An 18,236-nucleotide genomic window follows, 5' to 3' on the forward strand; every position below is an offset into this window, starting at 1 on the left:
AATCTGAAGGAAATTACTGAAAATGATAAGGATCATTTGAGGATAAAGTGCCTTGAGGATAAAAGGCACTTACAGGCTACTGCCAATGGGCATGCGTGTCAATGGGCACTAAATGCCCAGCAATAGGATGTTAGAGTTACTACCATAGACAGGGGTTCCTGTAGTCTCAAAAATGTTTGCATGATCAGAGTCCTACTTCCAGGTTATTCCTGTGCTGTAAAGCCACCATGACAGCATGAGAAGTGCTGTACTTCCAGCCTCGACAAATCATTCATTTTACATTTAATGTGAATATTGCCCTTGTCACTTATGTTCCCAAACACACCTATCCAGAGCTGGGTATCTTAAGAGACACAGCCTATTTACTCTTCATAAGAAGCTAATTTAACTCTATGTGACATTTCTCCACCCTGTCTTTAAATAAAAAGCCAGTGAGGTAGAAGTACTGTATTAAAGACTGTCAAGCGCTTCTGCTGCAGTAGGGCTGCTGACAATACAAGCCAGGTGCATATAAAGATGAGTTGTTTGCCTGGTGATTCAGGTCATACACCCATTCTGACGTATCAGCTACAAGTGAAAAAATGAGCAGTGGCACAAAGCATATTAAACTGGTTTCAAAGATTTGCTTGGTCAGATGGCTCTACTGACTGATGATGAAATACCCAGAGAGAAAAAAAATGTCCTGCTGCAGCAAACAGGTGAGTGATTGTAGCTGTCACTGGTCCAGCCACAGCATGGTCAGAGCTGTAGTATCATGCGATTTCCTCCTGTCTTGTCAAAACAAAGTGCTGGTACAATTTCCCTCAACATATTAGGATTTTAAGATGTGTTTTCTCCTTCCACGCTATTGTGGGATGCTGCAAACTGATGAGGATGTAAGGGTACCTTTTTCTGCTAGCACACTCACTGTAGCTGGGCCAGAAAGCATGTTGGAGCTTAATACCCTGGGTATGTTTGATTTCACAAACCTGCACAAAGGTGGTGGGATGAAAAGTAAAGCAATTTCCCATGTGCACACTTGTGGTTGTAAGAGATGAAAAAATAGTCTCCAAAATGAAAGCAGTGTTGTACCAGCACAGCCCTGCTGTATTCACACTTCCTTGGTCCAGAGACCTGTGTTTCCTCTTTCTTCTGTGGAGCTGTTTTGAAATATATGTCAAAATCAAGTATCTGCTCCCAAGAATGAGTCCTGATACTTTTTTTTAAGTACTGGGATATGAATGCATGCATTCATACTTCACATCAAGACCAGGAAGCGATAGCAAACTCATCACCATCATACCCTGCCACTCATGTCTCATACATAACACTGTGTGTGGAGTCAGAAATCAAAGCCTCCCAAGGCAGCCTTGTGAGTGCAAAACATTCCTAACCAAAAGCAATTCCTCCAAAAATCAAGTCCCCAGATTAATACAAGAGTGTTGTGGCCTGCCACAATTAATTAATTAATTAACTGAAAAACCCAACTAATAGCTAGATTTGATAGTCTTGTAAATGAAGCTGTTTGTTATTTTGGCATTCCACAGGAATCCTTTATTCTACTGGTGGATCATCTGTTTGGAGCAAGGAATATTGCAGTTATCAGCCATTGTAAGGCTAACCACTTCCTCCACCCTCCCCAGCAAAACAAAATAAATAAAATATAAATAAAGTGGAGGTGTGAGGGCAGTTACTGAGCTCTCCAAGTAATCACACAGCTGTAGGTGTTTGCTTCAATTCCTCCTCTGGGTCATGCTGCAGCCAACGTGGCAGCAGAATAACAGTGTTGGTCGTTCAGGCTTGCCTTCTCCTATGTGGAATAGGGAAGTTTGCTTTTGCAGCTCTCAGTGTTGCATTTCAGTCCTCCAGGTGAGTGCTTTGCAGCTGGGAAACTGCTTCAACTGCCTCCTCTTTGCTTCCTTCTACATATAAGAAACTGAGCATCAATAGAAGTTCAAGTGGGTAAGGTCTCAGGGATGCTGCTTACTCCCCAGATTTGACTGTCAAGGGATGATCCTGGGGCAGCCGGAAGATGCTGCAGGTGCTTCACCTAGAAGCATAGCAGGGAGGTGGCAAATGTTCTGTGCTTGTTGGAAATTAGATAAAAAAGAGGAAGTGGGCAACTCAATGAGCATGCCACAGTCCTGCTGCTGTGGGTAAACTTATATTTCTCACCTGCTCATGTTTTTTTTTATAATACGCTGTGGAAAGGTCTTAAATATTGGTTTTGAATATTCCCTGTGTATTTCTCTGTGGTGGACCACAGTAGGAGCAATCCCTGTTGATCCATGTCCCTACTAATTAATTCTCTTGCTTAACTGTGGGAGAGAGCAAGCAAGCACTGTGATCAAAGCTCACAGTGTACCACTCACTATTCCTACACTCCAACATACTTTGAAGGAAAAGTCTCTGTGGTGTGGCAGCAACCACAACAAGAAACATGTAGGGTAGCAAGAAAATATACTGCTCTGTTGAACTGTGCTTCAGCAACACTGAGTGATTTGTCTTGCTCTAGCTTTTACAGCTCTGAGCTCTGTCTGTGTAAGCTCTGCTGTTTCTTGGATCTCTGCAGGTTTGAGGGATGGCAGATGATGCTTTCTCCTTATTTCTCTTGACTCTTTGCCTCAAAAAACAAATGAGGTTCCCTAAAACACTTCGTATGACTCCCCAGAAATCTTGCCATGCTATCGTAGAATCACAGAATTGAGTCGGAAAGGACCCTTAGAGGTCACCTAATCCAACTGCTTTGCAAATGCAACTCCTTTTCAATGCTCAAGGTAGTGTTATATAGGACACAGGGGGTTTTGTTCTTCCTCCACTGAGATGAAAGATTGGGCAAAAGAAAAAGTCATCAACTTGGAAATATGATTTCAGAAGAGCAAATTGATTGATGCAGTCTTCATTTCAAAGACTCGCTGTGCCACCTGACAAATGCAGGCCTTGTCACGTCTGTGTTAAGACTGTTAGAGTGATTTATAGAAATGCAGAACTGATTTCCATTAGTATTTTTAAATACTTTATTCCATAAGCTTTGACACGTAAGAGTAGCTTTCCATCTAAAACCCACAGGTGGCAGGTTTTTTTCTGCAGTATAATTGCTTGCTGAGGTGAATATGAAGCGTAAGTAGAAACTGATCTGGAGTACATGGACAAATTCCTGTTTTGTAGGCTAGAGCTGTACAAGAAAACAGATAGGATGGCTCTTCTGCATACATGTCCCCTACACCTTACCAAGGGAGTGGCAGTCACTCAGCATGCCACACCCCCCCAAAAAAGGGGAGTGAAGGGGGTAAATCCTAACACAAAAGCAGCACCAGACAGAAGGGGCTAAATCTGCACGTGTCTTGCTCTCTTAACAGTAAATCCAAGCCAGGCTGTTTCAAGAACATCTGCCTCAGCTAAGCGTTGTGTTTACCAAGGCAACTCCTTAGGGCTGCTAATGGCCCAGTGCAGGGGGCTGGCCGAGTGCAACCTGAGAGCTCGCCCAATCTCGCCGCTCCTTCGCAGCTCTCATCTCTGGAATGCCTCCACCACTGCCCTGGGCAGTTCCAGTGCCTGATCACCCTATCCGTGAGGATGTTCATCCCGACATCCAATTTAAACCTCCCCTGGTGGTGCAACCTGAGGCCATTTCCTTGTGTCCTTATCGCTTGACACTCGAGAAAAGAGACCAACACCCTTCTCGCTACAACCTCTGCCGAGCAGCTGGTCTCTCATCCACCTGAAGACTAAACAGCCCCAGTTCCCTTAGCTGCTCCTCATAACGCTTCTCTACACCCCGCACCAGCTGCACTGCCCATCTCTGAGCACATCCCAGCTGAGCACGCTTCTCGAGGTCTCGGCGCCTGCTCGAAGCTGTGAGAAAGCGCAGGCTCAGCGGCGCGAGCCGAGGGCCGGAGGCTGCAACTCCCGCCGCCGCCCAGCTGGTGGCGCTGCGGCACCGCCCGCAGAGGAGGGCCCCGAGCCAGGCCGCTCACCCGCCGGGCGCAGCCGTGAGGGGCGGCCGCCGTCGCGGCGCGCGGAGCCGTGCGCGGGCGCGGTGGCCCCGGCGGTGGCGGGCGGCGGCTGCGAAGCCCATTTCCAGGGAGACGGGGCGGCCCGCGCTGCTATGCAGACGGGATAATGGCGGGGGCCAGCGCCGTGTCACCTCTTGTGTGCGCTTTCCAAAGAGGAGCCCAAGCGTGGCGAATGGGACACAGACCGCCATTGTGCCGGGGACACTTTAATAACCCACACCTACAATATCCAACCTGTTGTTCGCAGAGGGACGGCCCTGCCACGCACAACCCACCCGAGGGGCGCGGGGGGGACGCGGGGCTGGCGGCGGAAGGCGGCACGCCGTGTGCCGGCCCCGAGCCCCTCGCCGCCGTTCCACGGGTGGAATGGGGCACGTCCGTAAAGCTTCGCTGCGGTTGCTGCAGGGTGCGGGGGGCCGTGCGCGGCTCAGCTGACAGGCACGGAGGTGGCAAGTGTTAGTATGACGGCGCCAGCTGGCTGTTGTGTGGCTGCAGTGATACAGCTAGGGTGGCAAAACGGGCTGCTTCGGGGTAGCTGCCTCTGGCCTTGACGTGGGTCTCACAGATGGGATATAGGGGAATCCTCTCCTCGTGGGAACTCCTAAACCTTTTAGCAAGTTTAAAGCGTCCTGGAAAATAACTGTGCCTATGAACTCTATCGCAGGTCTTCCTCCAGCTGCAGAACAAACAGAACTGCTGCTTCAGGCTATGCCAGAGGCAGGGCTCACTGCTGAGAGGGCCTTGCAAGCCTGCTGGTCCAGGAGGGAAGTCATCCTGCCCCTGTACTCGGCACTGGTGAGGCCTCACCTCAAGTACTGCGTTCAGTTTTGGGCACCTCAGTACAGAAAGGGCACTGAGGTGCTGGAACAGGTCTAAAGAAGGGCAACAAGGCTTGTGAAGGGCTTGGAGAATATGCCCTACGAGGAGACACTGAAGGAACTGGGATGTTCTCTCTGGAGAAAAGGAAGCTGAGGGGAGACCTTATTGCTCTCTTCCAATACCTGAAAGGTGCTTACAGCAAGAGCAGGGCTGGTCTCTTCCCACTGGTGACAGGTGACAGGACGAGGGGACGAGGCCTTAAGTTGCACCAAAGTAAGTTTAGGTTGGATATCAGGAAACACTTATTTACAGAAAGGTTTGTTAAGCACTGGAATGGGCTCCCCAGGGAGGTGGTTGAGTTCACCATCCCTGGATGTGTTTAAAAAACATTTGGATGTGGTGCTTAGGGACATGATTTAGCAGAGGGTTGTTAGTTAGGGTAGTATGGTTAGGTTGTTGTTGGACTCGATGATCTTTAAGGACTTTTCCAACCTGAGACATTCTGTGATTCTGTGATTCTACAGGATTGCCACTGAGCATCCCTGAGCACAGTGATGCATTGCAAGCACTGCAAGCAGTGCTCTGCTGAGGCTTGAATTGGGGCAGTTGTCAGATTGGGCACATAGTTAGAAAAAATAATAATTCTACTTCTACATCACTAACAAGTATTTAAACAATAATTCTTAAGACTCGGGGTATCCTACTTCAAGGAGCAGCAGACAGATGAAGATGTATTCAAAGCAGCTGGTTTTCACAGCTGTTCATCCCAGTGGCTTCTAAGTGTTGCATGGAGCTGTGTGGTGATGGAAAGTGAGGCTGTGTGGCAATGGAAGCTGGTTGTTCCTGGCAGCCTTTTTGCTGTCAGGAGTTACACAGAGTTGGCAGAGGGTTTCCTGTGGATGGAGAAGTTGCTTTTTCTTGGCTGACAGGTGTTTCCTTCCTGGGTAAATACTCTGCAACCTGGGGGTTGATGTGAGGTGTTGATCAGCAGCCACTTGTGTCCACTCTCTTCCTTTTGTCCCCTAGAGGGACTCCAAATGCATAGTCCCTGCATTTTAGGAGCCTTAGGGGGATCTGCTTTCCTTAGGAGACCTGCAAAGGCTGGCATTTCCACATCTGAGAAATCTCCATCCATTTTGGCAGAAATAGACCCATGGCTGCTGAGTGCTGAGGCAATGCTGGAAGTGCCTAAGTGTGGGATCCTGTGTATAAGGTCCTGTTTGACTCAAGCAGAGCCTCCCATTCCCAGGATACTGCTCTGGTAATGCTGCTGATGAGAGAAAGTGTACAGACTTTAAGATGTCAGATTCTTCCTTTCTTCCTCTTGCTAACGTTTATATAGCATGCAGTGCCTTAAGCAGGAGACAGTTTGTTGATGCTTATTTCAAGCAACTGAGGTAATGAACTTGTGGGTTATGTGTGTGACAACATCTAGGCCCAGCAAAGTTGTTGCTGCTGCAAAGGGCGAGCAAACTAAATCTGGAATAAGATTACTGTTAAAGAGGTGAGGAAACTGAGAATGGCAGAGGTGTAAAGTCTGTGACACAAAAATCCCACGGGTCTGATACTAGTGTTTGTATTGCATTAAGGCTTCTTTTTTATTAATTGAAAGGAAAAGCTTCCAATTCTTTGCAGGGAGTAATTGTATGTCATGAATGCTTCTTCTTCCAGTTCTTAGTTCTGGGATGTATGCAGTCACACAGACCCTAATCCAGCTAATGCCAGGTCTCTGGGTCACAGTTGCTGCCAGATGCACCAACCAAGCAGCTGCAGACCTCTGCATCTCTGTGGCCAGGAGTAAATGGCTCACTTCCTTCCAAACCTTCTAGGGCAGCAGCCCACAAAACCCCAGGTTGATGGCTCTTTGTGGTTGGTTTTGCTGGCTTTCTGAAGGGCTGATGCTGAATGACTCCCAGTCAAGTGCCGCAGCAATCAGATGCTGCAAGGACTGAGAGCATCAAGCAGTTTCAGAGGAAACGTCTTGCTGAGCGGTTTTAACACAGAATACTTTTTAAAACAGTAACTGAAAGAAAATTATTAGTCACACTTCCATGAATATAAGGCTTTTTATTTGTAAAACATTAGCATAAGTTCTTAGTAAAAGCTACAGCAAAGTAACTAAAGGAGCAGAGCAGACATAGGTATAGGTTCTATAGACAAGATTTCCACACAGATGAGGAAGCTGAATTCATTAATGCCCCACAATGGCCCCAGGAGGTAGCGAGTGTTGTTGCAGTGATGCTGTGCACATCTCTTGGAGGCAGTGCGAGTACATGCACGAGAACCAACTGTGCGTAGCAGAAACTGTCAGCAGGATGAGGCCCAGGGTGTGGGTCTGCATTGGATCTTTGTGGGACAAGGAAAAGGGAATTACTTTGATGGGCCCTCAGATACTCAAAGTGGATGAGATGAGGCAGATGTGATGACCCATCCGGGAAGGTCGCTTTGCAACACTGGGGTATGTCCATGTCCCAGGGTGGTCGTGCTGCCCACGGGTGGGACAGGGCAGCCTTCAAAGCTGCTGGAGGCTGCAGCAACAGGCACCTGGGCTTTGCGTTCCTTACATTTGTCACTTCTGATTTAAAATTTTTTTCAAATACTTTTGAAAGCAAAGCATCACCACTAATCATAGGAGGAACCTTAGAAAAGACTGTTCTCGGGCCCTGCTTCGATCCCACGTGCTCTGTGATAAATGACTGTTGTTGTCAGGTGGCTGATCAGCTTGGTGGTGCAGTCACTGAGGCCACGGGGCTGGCACTGGCTTTGCCCATCCGCTGCAGCTCTGCACAGGTCCGGGTCTGTGCCGCCGGGATGGGCTCTGCCATGCCAGAGCTGCAGAGCCGTGCAGGCAGAGGGAAGGAAAAGCGCAGAAAAAATAGGGCAAGGGAGGAACGGGATACTTCCTAATCTGCGGCGGTGCCTGCCGCGCTGACCGCAGATCCTGAAGCGAGATTGAATGAGTAATCGGGGTGTCGAGCACAATTAAACCGAGGGCTGACCCATGTGTGCTTTGTGTGCTTTGAGACGACCTTGACTGTAACGATAGAGGAGGCTTTTTGCGCTTCTTCTCTTCTCCCCCCGCTTCCCCCCCCGCGTCTGTAACCCATTTCTCCGTGACACCGCTGCGTGCTGACCCCGCGCCGCTGCCTCGGCCCGAACCCGGCCGGGGGGAGCGGAGGAAATCTGCATAAAGATACGGGGCCGCGTCCAGTTCGTGCGGCTCTGAAAGCTTTGACACTTTGAGAGAGAGGGCAGCTTCATTTCCACGGCTCCCGCATTCCTGCTATTGTACAGTAAGCGCTGCAGAGCGGTGTGCTTGTGTTTCCGACTCCCGTGAAGTTCCCTCTGCGCAGGGCGTGCCTCGAACCGCTTCAAAAGAACCAACTCCTACAAAAGGAAAAAAGAAACTCAAGTAGGCTTGAACATACAAAGAGAGGAGAAAGGAGAGAGAAAAGGGCCGGGCGGCGCTGAATGCAGAATGAGCTCAGCCGGCCCCAGGAGTTCTCCATCCCTTACATTTATCTTATTCTGGGGGAGCAGCGGCGAGCGCGCACCGCCCCGCGCCTTTGGCTTTGGCTCTGAGCGTGCGACGCGGAGAGCGGCGGCCTCTAAAGCAGTATTTCCCCCCCGCTCTGAGCAGCGCTGGACGTGGAAACGGCTCCGCGTGCCCGTGTCCAGACGCACTCCAGCGGCTCGGCGGCACTCGGGTGCACGCGGAAGGACGGGCGGCACGTCCCGCTCGGCCCCGAAGGGCTCCCACCACACGAGGGCTCCGCTTTGCCCCCGTCCGCCCGGGGCAGCGGCGCGGGACGGGCGCCAGGCGCGCGCCTCCCCGGGCGGAGCGGCCGCGCGTGCCGCCGCTCCCCCCCGTCCGCCGCCCTCCCCGCGCCCCGCGCGCCATTGGCTCCCCGCACGCGCCGGCCCCCCAGCCGCCCGCGCCATTGGCCGCCCCGACACGCGACCGGCGCGGGGAGGGGTGGGGCGCTAAGGAAGGGAGAGCGCGGAGGGAGGGGGGGCGAGCGGGGGAGCCGGGACGGGACCCCGGCGCGTGCCGCTCCTTAAAGGGGGGCGCGGCGCACGGCCGACACCGGAGACGGCGGCTGCCACGCGCGAGGCGGGCGGGCAGCAGGCGGGCGCCGCTGGCAGCCGTCCGTCGAGCCGTGCCGTGCCTCGTCCCATGGGCGCCGAGGCCGAGCCATGAGCCTGCCGCGGGCCGCCGCCGCCGAGTGGGTCGAGGGCGGGCGGGAGCCGGAGCCGCTGCCGCTGCTGGGGCCGGAGGCGGGCGGCTGCGGCTTCGCCCCTGGCTGGTTGGGCGTGTGCTGCGCCGCACGCGTGCCCGCCGCGTCGCCGCGCTACCTGCTGCCCGCCGACGAGGAGGACGAGGCGGCCGTGGCGGGGGGCGCGGCGCGGCGTTCCGGCGGGAGCAGCCCCGGGGGAGCGCGGGGCGGCGGCGGGCGGCCGCGGGGCGGCGGCGGCGGCGGGGCCGGGCCGCGGGCGCAGGTGAGCGGCGTGCAGAAGCAGCGGCGGCTGGCGGCCAACGCGCGGGAGCGGCGGCGAATGCACGGGCTGAACCACGCCTTCGACCAGCTGCGCAATGTCATCCCCTCCTTCAACAACGACAAGAAGCTCTCCAAGTACGAGACGCTGCAGATGGCGCAGATCTACATCAGCGCCCTCGCCGAGCTGCTGCACGGGCCCCCCGCGCCCCCCGAGCCGCCCGCCAAAGCCGAGCTCCGCGGGGCCCCCTTCGAGCCGCCCCCGCCGCCCCCTCCTCCGCCGCCCCGCGCCTCGCCTCCCGCGCCCGCCAGGACTCGCTTCCCCCCGCCGGCGGCCGCGGGCGGTTTCGCGGCGCAGCTCGAGCCGCTGCGCTTCCCCTCTTTCCCCGCGCAGAAAGCGCCTTCTCCCGCGCTGCTCCTGGGGCCGCCCGCGCCGCAGCAGCCCGAGAGGAGCAAAGCGTCGCCGCGCTCTCACCGCAGCGACGGGGAGTTCTCGCCGCGCTCCCACTACAGTGACTCGGACGAGGCCAGCTAGGGGGCTGCGGGGCCGCGCCTCCCACCTGCCCGCTGCCGCCGGGGCCGCGTGGTTACGCCGCTGCGTAGCCGCTCCTGTCAGAGTTTCCGTTGCCCAGAAGCCGCTGCCGTCCCTTCCTGCCAACGCGGGGCGAGAACCGCCGCGACGTCCGCCCCGTCCCGTCCCCGCAGAACGCACCGCGACGGCGCTCCCGGCGAGAGCGCGGCGCAGAGCACTTTATCAGCGGCGGAGACGGGGGCGCGGAGGAGAGCCGCCGACTGCCAAGGGAAGCCCCGCGCCGCGGTGGGCGCCGAGCCTGAGAAACGCGAACTCTTCGCTCGTGTCAAACTTTTATGTTCGTTTTATTTCGCTTTTGTGGTAATAGGAAACTTATTTATTACGGAGTGTTTGCTACTGTTTCTGCTTTCTGGTTGGTTGTTTTTTGTTGTCTTTTTTTTTTTTTAAACAAAATTTTCTACGACGAAAATCGTTTATTTGAATTTTAGCCCAGCCAACTGCCACTGGTTTATGTATTTTTTTTTTTTTTTCGAGATCAAATAAAGGTGGAAAAACAAAAAGGCGTAGCGAAGCTGCGGCGCGGTCGCGTTCCCCGTTTTCCCCGCACACTCCGCGCCAGGACGTGGCCCCGTCCTCGCAGCACGCGGAGCACCGCACCCGTGTCCCGCCCTCCACGCCGAAACGGGCAGCGAATGCCGCTCGCCGCAGGTGGTCCCGCGAGTGGTGCCGAACCGGGCAGAGCGGGCGCTGCCCGAGTCGTGCACCTGTCCCGCGGTAACCGACAACCGCTCGGCCCTCGGCACGGAGCGGCCGCACGGGGCGGGGGCTGCCCCACAGGGTGAAGAGTTCAGCGGGACGGTTCCCCCCCTGTCCCCCTCCCTTCCCAAAGCGCTGGAAGAGGGAGCACCTTTCGTTGCCGGGGCCGTGTCTTGCCGGCGGGAAGGGGGGGGGGTGGGGGCGAGAGGAATGCAGCGAGGAAAAATATCGTCACCCAGTTTACTCAGTTTAATTTTTTTGGAGGGGTGGGGGACCAGGGCTTTATTTTGTTTTACTTTCTTTTACGGTGGTTGGTTTATTTGTTTCCTCTCTCTCTCCTTTCGTTTCGTTCCCTCTCGTTGTGTTTTCCTCCCCACGAACCGGCGGCGGTGCTTCATCCAGCAAGAAGCGGCCGGGCCGCGCAATTGGAGCGCAACCATCGCAACGCGCGCATCCGCCCTCCTCGCTCCGCTGTCGTATTCCCCCCCGACAGCGGAGCGCACCAGATCCTTAGCTCTCGTTGTCTGAGGATTTGTTGTTTGTTTTTGTGTGTGTGTGTGTTTTTTTTTTTCCCCTAACACATCTCTGAAAGAGATGCGCAGCGCATTTCCATGTTGAGGTTCAGCCCCGGAGTTTGCATAACAACCGCTTGGCAGCCCCCTCTCACTCCCCCCGTTAACAAGCTGGAACGTAGAGCTGCAGGTTGCTCTAATCTCATTAATATTTTGGAAAGTTGAATATTGAGCGTTTCGGAGCGCTCATTCCCCATATGCCGGGCCGCTCCCGCTATGCTGGCTGCTTCCTTTCTCTCCATTATTAGCAATTAGCTCCTACCTACCAAAGTGGGATCCAAGTATCCAAGATACTAGCAAAGGCATCAACTCTGCCGTGCAAGCTAAGCACGCTCCCAAACAAACAAAGAGACAACATTTCTTTAAGTAATGAAGATGGATAAATCGCTTTATTGAGCTCGCGACAGTGTTTGTTTTGCACGGGCGAGCGCAAAGTTTGCAAAGTGGAGAGCGCGCACTTCGCGGCTGCTTTGCTTTGTGCCATTTTTATCACTTTTTGAGGAATTTCTTTAACGTGGGTGCGTTCGGTTTTGATCAAATGCTCCGTTTTCTTCGAGGTGCGGTTCTCCGGCTACTGTTTGCCCAACCTCTGGTCCCGGGGGTAGAAAGAAGGAAGGAAGAGGGAAGAAAGGGTTAACACCGGCGCTTCTTAATTAGAGCGGGGCGGACAATGCGGCGGGGCGGCCCGGGGGGGGCTGGCCGCGCTCCCGGCCGCGGTGCGCCGTGTCTGGAGCGGAGCACGCGCTGTCAGCTGGTGAGCGCGGCGCGGCGGCCTTTCAGGCGGCGCCCCGGGGAGCTGCGGCCCGCGGGGAGCTCCGCCGTGCCCCCCCGCGCCCCGGCAGCCCGCGCTCGGGTCTCCCCCCGGCCCCCTCCTCGCCTCGCCCGAGGAGCGACGGCCGTCGGAGAGGGATACAAAAGGGGAAAAGCAGCGGTTGCTTGCGCGGGGGGGGTCGGTCTCACGTGTGTGTGCTTCCGTGGCTCCTCTCTAGCCCGGTGCACGCGTGCGGCGCCGGAGGAGATCTCGAGGGACGCCCGGCTCTCGCATCTGCTGCAAAGCGCTGCGATATCACCGCCGTTCCCCTGCAGGAATGTCACCCGCGGGTGCCGCGCAGAGCCCCCACGACCCCTCCCCGCCGAGGGCAACCCCCCGCTGGCTCGGCTCCGAGGAAGGCAGAGAGCCCCTTCCGAAGGGCTATCGGGTGGCAGAGGGACGCCTTTGGGAGCGCGGCCAGGACGTGTCAACACGGCGAAGCGTTTCCTCGCTGCCCCCGGTGCCTTTCTGCCGTGCGCTCCCTCCCGCCCGGCTCGGGACGGGGATACGGGAGCCCTTCGCACCGGGCTGCTGCCGCTAGGAGCTGTGCCCCCTGCGCCAGGCAGGGAAACCGAGATCTGGGTCTAGGAGAGCGACGTTCGGGGCTGGGAAAACGAGTTTTGGGGCTGACAAAGCAAATCGCACTCACTTAACAACGACCCAGTTTCCCATTCATTCAAACTTCCTTCTTTATAGTTTGCGGTATTTGTGTTTAATCGCTGTAATCCGCGTGTCCTCTCGCCCGCCCTGATGCGCGCTCCCGCGCACAACCCGGGACAGCGACGCGCGTCCGAGCGGTGCTGCCGCTCTTTATGGAGCGGTTAATCAACTGCGCATCAGCGAGACAGCGCATCAGCCCATCTGCTTGATATATATACAGGAGGGCTCCAGCCCTTTTGAAGTCTAATTTCTTCCCCGGGAGAACGCGCCGGGTAATTTACCATCATTTCATACGCATCGCGGCCACTGAATTAACCCTTTCCCCAAGCGCTGCCCGCACAGGATTTTCCTCCCGAAAACCGCCGGGTTCAGTGCTGCAAACTTGTCCAAATGTCTCTTTGATGATGCTCGTTGAAATAAGAGACCTCAACCCACCGGCATCGTAACCCCTTGGATTTGTCAGATTAGAAGGGAGGGATTGTTAAAGATTTCCTTGGGATAAGCAAACGCTTAGAACCGCCCATGCCAATGCGCATTATTTCATCCTCAACCACTTACTGCTGGCTTTGTTTTTAAGATCTTTGGGATTTTAAAATTTTTTAATTTTTATTTATTTATTTATTTATTCATTTTGCAGGACCCAGCCCCATAGTGGCAGTGTGAGCAGGCACCTCTTCTCTGTTGCCTGTAACAAATGCAATCTCCTGCAACAGTTTGTTGTTGTTGTTGTTGTTATGGTTGTTGTTGTTTCCCCAAAGTCTGTTTTTAAAAGGAGGGACACGGGGAGGCTTGTGTTTGTCCATGCCACACAAACGCTGCCTTGAGAGAAGGCTCCGTGCATGGGGTTAGGTTGCCCCAGAGGCAAGGACAAAGCTGGAACTCCGGGAACCAGGGATACCTGTTAGGAGTGGACACCAGGCTCTTTTGTGCTGCATTTTAAAAAGGCAAAGGAAAGTGGGCCAAATGCTTCCATACAATTGGATTTCTTTGGATTTAATGTCCCTTTGAACCTAAGCAATTCCATGATGTCAATTCCTGTAATAGAAGTTTCTCCTTTATTATTTGTTTCCCGTCCACCTGCATGCTCCTTTTTGTTTTTCCCTTCATTTTCTTCTGGCTGGTACTAATGCTGAACTAAGTCCCAGCATTAAAGATGGTCCATCAAAATGCTGGCTCTGGGCTGACAGCTGGGATGACTTGTTGGATCACTTCCACACCTATGTGCTTAACCCTACAGCAGTCGTACAGCTGGGAGCTTGCCCAAACTGTTGGCCAGCATCCCTTGTCAGAAGTGCTGCTCCAGTTCTCAGACCCTCAAAGCTGCTCCCTGTGTCCTGTTTGTGGCAAAATACATAGGACCTACCAGGGTTAGGTGGCTTTCAGTATCAGGGCAAGAGCACAGGTTGTGTGTCTTCTTATGCTGCTTGTACAATGCACTTTTTCCCCAGTCACTTTGGAATTATTTCCAGCGAGGAGACTGGGTTCAGTCAGGGATGCTGTTTTTCTCCATTATAGATGTGGTTCACCTGAGCTCTGCCTCTTGTTGGGGCCCTTCTTCCTCCCACCCTGGGAAGCAGGATGTAGAACAGATGCCTTACTCCAGCTTTAGTTTGTTGTTTGGAGTGGGCTGAGAGGGAGGAAAGAGCAGAGATTTCTGTTACAGGGCATAGTTGAGGAAGCCTTGGGAAGGTTGGCAGCTGCAGGCAGCTTCAGCAGACAAGTCATCCCCCCCACCTGTAGCTCGTTCCCTCCCTAGAGTCCATACAGGTCACTTGGAGGTGAGAAACCTTGAAATAGGCTGCACACACTATTTCTCTGGGATCTTTCTCCATGATGTGGGTGTTAGCTGGAGGTTGCTTTTTGGAGAGAAGGAAAGATGCCTTCTGACATGCAGAGGTACCCACAGGCCTTGGTTATATTTCAGGTAGGAAGGATAGCTGTGGTTTGTTCTTTTTTTTTCCTGAAGTTACCAGTGCTGTAATGTTTGTGGTCAGACTAGAATAAATGCAGCTAGGCTTGTGCTGTTCTGTTGTATTGCTTACCAGACCTTTTTTTTTAAAAAAAAAAAAAAATTATGTAGTTCTTTTGTGATCACGACAGGTGTTCTGGATGAAATCAGTTACACTTTTATTACTCAGGGGAGCCAATTAACCCTATTCTTTTCTGCATTGCAAAGCATCCTAAAAGCTGTTTGTTTAAGAGGGCTTGGGGAAAAAAAAAAGTTTGGCTCTGTGAGAGTGGTAACTGAGACAGAAGGGCTTTGAATTGTCACTAGAGGTTTTGGAGTTTGCTTACTAGGAAAAGAGATGAATGCTCTGAAGTGTTGCTGGCTCTAATTCTGGGGTTAGCAAGAAACGAGATCATAGAATCATAGAATTACTCAGATAGGAAAAGACCTTAAAGGTCATTGAGTCCAACCACGACCTAACCATACTACCCAAATCACTTCATGTGAGTGTGGCTGTTGCTTGTGGCAGGGGAACTGGACCAAGCACTATTCATAGTTTGAGGAAAGGTGGCTTTGTGTGCTCTTGTTACCTAATCTTGCAAAAGCTAGCAGGTGCCTCCGTAGTGAGATAACCTGCTTTTCCCATTTACCCATTTTTACCTGAACTCCTTTATGGTGCTGGAAACTCAGTGCTGTGTTTTTAATGGGGGTTTCACAACCTTGCCCTGCAGTTTGGGTTGCTCTTGGAGTTGGGATGTGATTCTTCTATGGCAGGTATTCCTGAACCTGCACTTGTAGTGCTTTGTGCACGGAAGTTCTGACAACATGAGCCCTGGAGCACAGCCTTTCCTGATGCTCGCACAACCAGGCACCTTCCAGCATTGGAGAGTGTGGTTGGGTGTTCAGCTGTAGAAGTGTGTGCTGGAGGAGCAAACCTCAACGTAAGACTGGGTGAACAGACATTTAAAATGTTGATTTCAGTTTTTTGTCAGTATTCCAACCATGGGGGGAAGCGATGTTTGGAAGGTGAACTTCTGTTTTTGGTTTCTTTTTGTTTTCCAATGAAAGCAGAACAAACAGAGGAGCATAATCCTGGCACTGTGAAAACAGTGTGTCAAATATAATATTGGAACAATATTATAATTTCATATAACAGGGAGTTATAAAAGTTATTCCCTAGAAAGGAAACAGGAAACATGAATGGTGAGCATCTCACCTTTCAAGAGCTTATGGCTCTTGAAAGCTCAGAGGTTTTTCTTTTGTTCTGTGGCAGTTTGCTGTTTAGTAGATGAGGAAGAGTCAGCCTCTTCCTTCTTTCCATAAACACTGAAGAGATATTGATGGGTGTGTTTTGCAGTCACATTTATTATACTTGGTGCACGCTTTGAGAACAGTGTGGGGAGAAGCTATAGGGATGTGGCCCAAAGATTCCTGAAATACCTAGTGGTACAGTGCCATGGTTTGTGCAGAAAATTGGCAGATTAGGCTGAATAAATCTATCCTAAGTTTGCAGCAAATAATGGAAACAAGTAGCTTGTGTCATCCTTCGATGTAACTTTTCATTTATATAATAATAAAAGCAAACAACAGAAAAGAAACAGATTATCAAATCTGGAAGCTTTATTATGGAAGTATCAATTTTGGTGGATCTCAATTAAATCAGAGACATGTAGATGAAAAGTATCAAGTCAAGGTGTCTGGCTGAAAGGAAAAAATTCCAGAGAAACAGTTCTGAGCATTGCCATGCTTCACCAAAATTTTGGGGGTGTTTACATATTGATCTCAGTTTGTATTTCTTGCAAACTGCTACTGATAAAGCAGTCTGGTTCTGAAATTGAAATGCATTTTTCCCTGTGTCTTTTTTGGCTCATTTGTTTTTTCATGCTATTGGCTTTTTGGTGAAGTTATTTGAGTTTTTGTTTTTATTTTTGTTCTTTTTTGTTTGTTTGTTTTGTTTTTAAATAGTTGACGCTCTTAGAAAAATCTTTCATTGGAACAAGAAACAACAACAAAAAAAAGGTTGTTACTTTGTATGCTAACAATGGCAGTGTTGGATACTTGTGTTGATTAACTTGATATGTTTTTCCAAATCTTCCTCTGAATTCAGTTTTGGATTTTGATCATAATGAATTGGCTTGAACCTGAGTGTTAGGATCTGGTCTGTGGTGAGCTATTTAAAGGTATTAGCTCTACTTTTGGAGCTTTTGGGGAAAAAGTAGTGAACTTCAGTGTCATAGTCTTTGCTGTTTCAAATTTCCCTGTTGTGTTGCATTATCTAGGGAAAAATAAATAATAATTGCCTCACTGCTTCTGAAGTAAAATTTGGCACAAAATTGCCAATAGGAAATTCCTGTGTTACGTGTGCTGCATACCTGATATGAAAACCTTGGAGCAGTCACAGTGTCCCCTCTCACAGAACCAATGTGATGGCCTCTTCATCAGCATCAACCTGCAGGAAAAGTAGTTTGGCCAAAAGAAAGTGGGTTTAAGTACAAGGCTTTTGTGCTCTGCCTAGTGGGACGCAGTTAAGTGCAGAAAAAGTTGCCTTTGAAGTTGCCTAGAAGCTGCTGTCTTGATTAATTTAAAATTTTAGATTTACACACCCTGCAATAAACTTTTATTTACATTTTATTGCAACTGAACTTTACGTCTTTTGCGCTTACCTAATATTAGTGTGGTAACTGCTGAGGCAGGTGAATCAACAGAGGGAAGTCTAAACTGATTCAGAAATGGCCATAAAACCCCTTGAGCAGCACTGATAAACCTGCCCGCCTTGCTCTCCTTCTATTAGCTTTAATCCTGGCTTCCAGCACTGACGCTGATGATGGGGCCATGGAAACTTTCCACAAAGGAATATTCGATAAAGCGGATGCATGAAGGTCCGACACGTGCTGGTCGAGTGGGTGGCGAGTGAGCAGGCTAACTCTACAGATCCTGGAGAGCTGTTGGATGACACTTGATTTTTAAATTATTGTTTTATTTTTTAAATATTTTTTCTTCCCCCCTCGGAATTGTTATATTGACTTTCCTGTCGGACCGCCCTTGCCGTGCGTGATGCGGGCGCTGTCCATGGTGCGCACTCCGCTGTTGGGCGGCTCTGTTCTCGACGGCCTTCTGTTCCCCGAGAGAGGAATTAAGGGTCTTTTTTTTCTTTTTTCGGGTCCTATGCTTTCTTTAAAAAAAAAAAAAAAAAAAAATTATTTGTCTATGGTCGCTGATGCCTGTTTTTCCCTTCCTGCTAGCACAAACTCCTACAAAGAATGTTTTTTCGGCTTGTTCAACACATTGCGTTTTTAATCCATGCAGCAACTATAGCTATAAGACTTGAGTAACAGGCGAAGCTGCTGTGGTTTAGCCTGGCAGGCAGCTCAACACCGCACAGCCATTTGTTCGTTCACCTCCACAGGCACAGGGAAGAGAAGTGGGGATAGTGGCACAGGGTGGTAATTAAAACTCATGAGTTGAGATAAGGGCAGTTTAATAGGAAGGAAAACTGTGGTAAGACAGACAAAACAAGTGTTACACGATGCAGCTGTTCACTGTCAGCCTGCCTATGCTTAGTCAGTCCCCAAGCAGCATCTGTCCCTCTGGCCAACACCTCCACTTTTATTTTTCAACGTGATGTGAAATGCTATGGAACATTCCTT

At 51.4% G+C, this 18,236-nt stretch overlaps 1 protein-coding gene across 1 annotated transcript; it reads left to right on the top strand.

Moving 5' to 3' along the window:
• The first annotated feature begins 8,930 nt into the window (after positions 1 to 8,930).
• On the top strand, positions 8,931 to 9,879 carry ATOH1 (atonal bHLH transcription factor 1). Its single transcript, XM_031607527.2, has one exon. It carries the CDS (start codon positions 9,012 to 9,014, stop codon positions 9,843 to 9,845), a length of 834 nt encoding a protein of 277 aa, XP_031463387.2. The 5' UTR covers positions 8,931 to 9,011; the 3' UTR covers positions 9,846 to 9,879.
• Positions 9,880 to 18,236: the final 8,357 nt, after the last annotated feature.

Source organism: Phasianus colchicus, chromosome 4, assembly GCF_987193195.1.
Source record: "Phasianus colchicus chromosome 4, bPhaCol1.hap1.1, whole genome shotgun sequence".
NCBI classification, from domain to species: domain Eukaryota; kingdom Metazoa; phylum Chordata; class Aves; order Galliformes; family Phasianidae; genus Phasianus; species Phasianus colchicus.